We start from the raw sequence: 6,862 nt of genomic DNA, 5'->3' as shown, positions 1-6,862 counted from the left end.
CGTGTAGCCCCGCTGACCAGGGTCCCCCACTATAAATTACTAGTAGTACAATAAAGAAAGACGCAATAATAAAATTACAATTACATCCCTAAATTTAGTTCTTCTTTATAACTATGGGGATCCCTGTATGCACTAGCCTTTTTAATTGCAATTGCCACTTCTCAAACTTGGTATGGTATGCAGTGCATAAAATGTCATCATGAAATGAGCCCGAGTTCATTATATGACGTATGAAGAAGAGGAGGCCATTTTTATAACAGAAAACTTCAAGACAGTATATTAGTTATTGGTCCTTAGAGAGCAAGAAATGAATAAATTGAAGTTGAATTGAGCTAGAACATGCTCGTTCGTTCAAAATTTGGTTCAATCAATCAAACTAAGAGAAGACCAAATTTCAATGTAGGGTAACTTGTCAAGTTTAACTTAAACTTCATACTAAACATAGTGAATTGAGTCAAAAGGGAAAAGAGACTGAGTAGGTAAATCTCAAATAGAACCTTAAAAGTGGAGACCAATAGAAGAACGTCCCCCTCCTCCTCTTTAAAAAATAAAAATAAAAAAAAAATGCATATACACACACATCGGATCAATTTACCTAGTTGACGTTGGTATAAATTAAAAATCATGCTAGTAATATTGTAGTGATAGGAAAGTCATCGTAATTGACTAAAAGCTCTGGGAACCACTGGATTTGGCTCAGTGGCCACCAAGTGGGACTTAAGTCCCTTTTTAAGCTGTAAGTGAAGGTTCAAATTTCACATGCAGTGAAAAAAATTCAAGGGTAGTGCTAGAGCACCCCTTTGATTTAGTAAGGTCTGTGTGCCTGCTAGTCCCTAATACATAGATTATATAACAGTTATCGTCTTAATAAAAAAAAAAAAAAAGACTAAAAGCTATGGGTGATCGGCGTAATTAATCCTTTTTATTTATATTACTAGTAATTACAAATCGAACTGCAGTTGTTCAAACTGTAAAGAAGATCAGAGACAGAACCACACGGGCCCCGCTCACCCACACACACGAGGACGAGGGGCCATCTCCATTTTCAAATCGACCAAAGCTACAGAGTACAGAGCATCCTAAATTCCTCAACAATTTTAATTCAAGTTCAACAATAAACACCACCCCGCTCTCACCGTTACCACTCCAATTACTCAACACACACTGACACACTATAACACGCCAAAAACAAAAATAAATCTGATTTGCAAAGCCAAAAAAAAAAAAAAAAGTCTTACTTTAGTAGTAGTAGTAGACTGACTACCAATGGCAAAATCCACACCTACTCAGCCCTCACCTTTTTTTTCTACTCAGCCCTCACCTGATCCTTGCAAATCCCACCTCCTCCTGCTCTCTCTCTCTCTCTCTCTCTCTCTCTCTCTCTCTCTCTCCCCCTCCCGCCCGCCTCCTCCTTTATCTATCTGGCATCCCCTGTAGCTCATCATTTTTCTTTCCCTTTTTTTTTTTTTATCCTTCTTTGATGACTAGATATTCCTCAATGTCAAATCTTTCAGGGTTTTCCAAACAGCTCTTATCACGCTTTATATGATCAATCAACAATAGAACTGCCCCTAAACAAAGGAGGCATATTTATACATATATGTACGTTTATTTTTTCGTTATTTAGAAGAGAAAAATAAAAATGGGAATTTGTTATTCATCAATCGGGAAAAAGAGTCGGGAGAGGGAGTGGAAGAGTAAGAATGATGATGCTGCCAAGATTGATTTGATGTTGAGGAAAGCTAACAGTGGGTCCACTGATTTCGTCTCTTTTATTAGCAAGATTAGTGGTGGTGGTGGTGGAGGAACTGCTTCGGCGGCGGAGGAGCGTGCCCTTCATCAGATTCCGGGGAGGTTATTTGCCAACGGTGCCAGCTCCGTCGCCAGCTTATACACCCAGCAAGGCAAGAAAGGGACCAATCAGGATGCCATGATCGTTTGGGAGGTCTGTTCCGGTCTTCTTCACTCCCATTCATCGCTGCCTTTAGCTTCTTTCCATCTCTTTTCCCATACCCAATGATTATACTCCCACCCCATACATACATACATACATACATACATACATACAAAGAAGGAAACTTTATTTATTTATTCTAAGAGAGGAAACTTCATTCACGCATTGCGTTATAAATTGGTAGGAATTACATTTTCAGAGAGAGTTGTTGATGGGTTCTGGTTTTTATTATTGGTTTCTAGTTCAGAAACAGAGGTGTATTAATTATCATGATCGATTTTTTCTTGTCGGTCATTTTATGACTTGCTTGGAATGTTTCTGCAATAGAATTTTTGTTCGAAAACCGGCACGATCTTTTGCGGGGTATTTGATGGTCATGGTCCGTATGGACATGTGGTCGCGAGGAAAGTTAGGGACTGTCTACCCCTATTGCTGCGGAAGGAGTGGGAGTCTACTACTGCCAGCACTGCTGATCAAGGTTCTGGCAAGATCGAGAATGGAGACTCTACAGGAAGCACTCACTTTGATGAAATCTTGGATGATGAATGCTGTGAATTGCCAGATAATGAGGCTACTGAGAAATTCCCCGAAATTCATCAGCTGCTCAGGAAGTCCTTCTTAAAGGCTTTCAGGCTAATGGATAAGGAACTAAAGTTGCATCCCACAGTTGACTGTTTTTGCAGTGGAACAACTGCTGTTACCTTGGTAATGCAGGTAGTCCAAGTTCCCAGTTTTGATGTTCGTATCTGACTTTATTGACGAAGCGTTTGCTATATTGAATTGCTGAAGGAGAAACACATATGCCCTGTTTTGCATAATTGCTGAGATCCAATGTAATTTGGATAAACAGCCAAGTATGTATGTAAATAAGGCAGTGACAGGAAAAGGGTTAGAACCATTATTTTTGTATTTACAGGGCAAAATTAAGTTCTGTCTCTACTGGTTCAGTTCTTAATTAGACACAATATTGAAATTTGATTGTTTAAACATGTATTCAATAACTATGCACTACTTTTCCCTGACATGAGCCCCCTTACTTTTGCTTGTCATTGCATATGTTTTTTGACCTAAATCAATGTTCTTCCTCATGTGAGCTGGACCTTTGTCGAAGTCCAGGTTATATTTCTTTTCCTCATTCTTTTGGTCGAGGTGGATACAAGGCAGTTTGCAGCTAGTGAAATAACGTACATGATTATAGTGAATTTTGTGGGGTCAGTCAATCTAGCAATCTTATGCAATTTATCATTGCTTATTCCTCAGAGACTATCTTACTAAAAAATTGTTGTTCTGGGACTTACTTTCTTGCCCTCAAACTATATATTGCAAAAGGCATGACAAAGAGGCTGTAAAATTGTCTATTTCCCTTTATGACATGATATCTTTTCGGTGATTGCTTTTACAGTCTGTAAGAAACTCAGGCTAATCAAATACGTATTGCAATTTGATTCTTAGGGCCAAGATCTAGTACTCGGAAATGTTGGTGACTCAAGAGCAGTATTGGCTACCAGAGATAAAGACAACTCATTGATGGCTGTACAGTTAACTGTAGATTTGAAACCCAATCTTCCTAGTATCTCTCTCTCTCTCTCTCTCTCTCTCTCTCTCTCTCTCCATGTTAATTGAAGAATTTCACAAACATCAAGTTAATGTTGATGAAATTTAAGTCAAAACTTGTCGAGACTTGTTCCATAAACTTGGAAATTTCTGCAGACTTGAAATTTTGTCTTCCATTTTCAATCAGGAGAAGCTGCTAGGATCCAGAAATATAAAGGGAGAGTTTTCGCCCTGCAAGATGAGCCAGAGGTGGCCCGCGTATGGCTGCCCAATAGTGATTCACCTGGTTTGGCAATGGCAAGAGCTTTTGGAGATTTCTGTCTGAAGGATTTCGGTTTAATTTCTGTCCCGGATGTTTATTACCACCAGATAACTGAGAAGGATGAGTTTGTGGTTCTCGCCACTGATGGGGTACCTCTCTCTTATCGCCTTAAACTGAAAGGGAATTTGTTAACACCAAACTTACTGAACCTGTGAAGTTAGAATCTTAGAATTCTCTCTTTCTTGTTCATTGTTGTGTGGAATTTTGATTGGTTGCCTGGTTTTTTAAGGTTTCCCTTTATGTTTTTTTTTTCTTTTCCTTGTCTATTATCACTCAGTGCATCATGTTATTTATGGTGATAAACCCTTGTATCGGTAATTTGTTTTGATGAAGGTCTGGGATGTCCTTTCTAACAAGGAGGCTGTGGATGTTGTTGCTTCTGCCCCTAGTCATGCTACAGCAGCAAGAGCTCTTGTTGACTGTGCTACTAGAGCGTGGAGGCTCAAATACCCCACATCAAAGAATGATGACTGTGCTGTTGCCTGCCTTTTCCTCGAACATGTAGTTTCCTCTAATGCAGCTCAGGCACAAAATGGCTTGATAAAAGAACCTGAAGAGGAAGCAACAATATTAGCCGGCACTGGTGATTCAAGGATTTGTAATGTCACTGATGTTTCATCAGCATCTCAGGAAAATCCAATTGAAACTTCAAATGCCGTGGGAGAGATAGAGCAAATTGTCGAGTCGACAGAGGAAAAGCCTCCAGAAAAGAATCTAGGTCAGTCTAAAAGGAGCCTAGCTGAGTGCCTTTCGACTGCGGAGGATGAGGAATGGTCAGCCCTTGAAGGCATTACCAGGGTTAATAGTCTTCTCAGTCTTCCAAGGTTCTTGTCCATGGATAAGAGATCAGCCAGTTGGCGAAAGTGGTTATGAAATATCTCTCAGGTGTTTGATCAAAATGAAATGTTTCGGTGGCATGGTAATTCTATTGCAGCTAGTTTTATTCTATAGTACAAGGTACATGTGTGATCGGATAGGGGTAAGAGTACACCTTTTTGAGCAGCCAATGCAACTCAAATGTATCGTAAAAGATTGGATGGCTGGATCTCACGAGTTCAGGTTCCCAAAAAACTAGTGTGTTGTGTAATTGCTTTTTAGTGTTGAATTTACAGTGAATTGGTAGGAAATTTTTGTACTTAATGCTGATTTTTTTTTTTAGTTATTGCAGAAACAGTGTATATAATCTCTTTTCTGAAGACTTTTTTTTTTTTTTTTTTTTTTTACATTTGACATCTTCAATCTTGCCCTCTATAGGTATGCAGTAAACTTTGCACTGCACGTGGTCAGTCCACGTTAAGACAATATTGGAACGAGATTGATTAATTTACTTCTCCTTTTGCCTCGCCTCTCACTTCTCCAAAGTTCCAACTTTGGATTAAATAGAATGCAAAAACAGTTGAAGATTAGATATCTGGCTCTCTCGTTCGTTTGCTACATATGAATTTGTGGCTTGAAGTAAATCCTTGTCCTCCGAATTAAGGTGTTTCAACAACTCCGAGTAGAAAGAAGGATGAATTGGGTGACACGGGAAAAGGAAGGGGGTGCAAGTGAGAGATTTCTATTTCGATACCTCCCACTTCAAGGGAAAAAAAAATTAGGGATGGTATTGTGATTATTCCTTTGTACCGGGGTCTGCCCGAGATATAAGCTGGTAAAGAGGCCCAAAATCATTCGGACTCATCGAAGGGACTCGTTGTTGTGGACTTGTGGGGATTCATTTTTTTTTTTGAGAGAATTGTGCACAATTTCAAGCCCTTGCAGTTGAAGGTCGGGAGTGGTAAAGACAGGTGTGTAATTATTCAGTGAAATAGTGCCAAGATCCAGCTTACGACTATAAAATTTTAAGCCTTCTCTTGAACGGAAAGTTGATAAAAAAAAAAAAAAAAGTATATCCAGAGAACTTAGGTTAGTTGCCGTTACGAGCAACATTAACTTAATTCTAATAATGTCCCTTAGCCCCTTTAAATTCTCACTTGCCCCTTTAAATTCTTCTAAAATATCAAGCGGGGGGAGTCGGTGATCATTTATCCACCATAAAGACAAAAATGACGTGACAGAGATTTTAAGGGGACCCTGATGTCTCCCTCGTACTAATTAGTTTTGTGTATATCAATTCAGGACTCGCTACAATAAAAATGACTTTTCCTGACATGTCAATAAGGACACTTTCTAATTTGTGTCATTATAGCAATCCTATCATGACACTTATTATTAATTTGAAAAATGTAAAGGTGAGATGGTACCGTGTTTAGGTCGAAGGATGATGAATAACATTTGCTTAAACCAAAAATTGAGTACGATGGTATCAAAGCAGTAGCTGAGGCCAATAGACAGATGATCTGAAATTAGAATTTTCGTTGCATAAAGTCGCTTACGAATCCAATGAGCCAAGAAAGAGGCGGTGAATGTGATCGCTGTAATATTCTACTAGCAACTAGCTATATATCTATATATATATGCGTATCCCTTAAACATAAGTTTGTTTACCGGTAAACTGAAAACCTCGTATCTTGCTTGGTGTGTGTGTATATATATATATATAGAGAGAGAGAGAGAGTGCTAATGGTAGTTGTGAATGTATTCTTCCCTTGACAAGAATTTGGTTGAAAGCTGCATGTAACCACTATGCACAGACTATGACAAAATGCGTAACCATCATCATGTCTTGAAGAAAGAAAATAGATAGTAGTGTATTATTAGATTTACTTTGTCTTTTATGAAGCCCGCATATACCTACTATGACTATTGTATATATACAATACCTTCCTATTGTCTTGGCTGAGATTTTACTACTTTGATAACATATCTTTTCTAACTTCTTCGTTGATCGGCACCGTTCCCATTCCCATTCCCTCTCTCTCCCTCAGGGTTAAGAACAAGAACGGATTTTGCAAGTTAGGTAATTTGCTGAAGCAAATATACACAGTGGTAATAAATGCTCTTGAAACACAAGAGAGGTAAAAAACGGTGGACTTGTGAAAATGTCAAGTCCAGTGAGTGCAGCTTTTCTATGCTTGCACTCCAAATTTATG

At 38.7% G+C, this 6,862-nt stretch overlaps 1 protein-coding gene across 1 annotated transcript; it reads left to right on the top strand.

Annotated features, from left to right (window-relative positions):
• Positions 1–1,288: 1,288 nt before the first annotated feature.
• On the top strand, positions 1,289–5,026 carry LOC113688129 (probable protein phosphatase 2C 6). Its single transcript, XM_027205805.2, has 5 exons — positions 1,289–1,945; positions 2,282–2,668; positions 3,407–3,524; positions 3,696–3,919; positions 4,164–5,026. The coding sequence occupies exons 1-5, from the start codon at positions 1,643–1,645 to the stop codon at positions 4,701–4,703; spliced, it is 1,572 nt and encodes a 523-aa protein (XP_027061606.2). The 5' UTR covers positions 1,289–1,642; the 3' UTR covers positions 4,704–5,026.
• Positions 5,027–6,862: the final 1,836 nt, after the last annotated feature.

Source organism: Coffea arabica, chromosome 5e (genome assembly GCF_036785885.1).
Source record: "Coffea arabica cultivar ET-39 chromosome 5e, Coffea Arabica ET-39 HiFi, whole genome shotgun sequence".
Lineage (NCBI taxonomy): Eukaryota > Viridiplantae > Streptophyta > Magnoliopsida > Gentianales > Rubiaceae > Coffea > Coffea arabica.
Note: the sequence above shows the minus strand (reverse complement) of the source record. Positions and strands in the feature narration are given on the sequence as shown.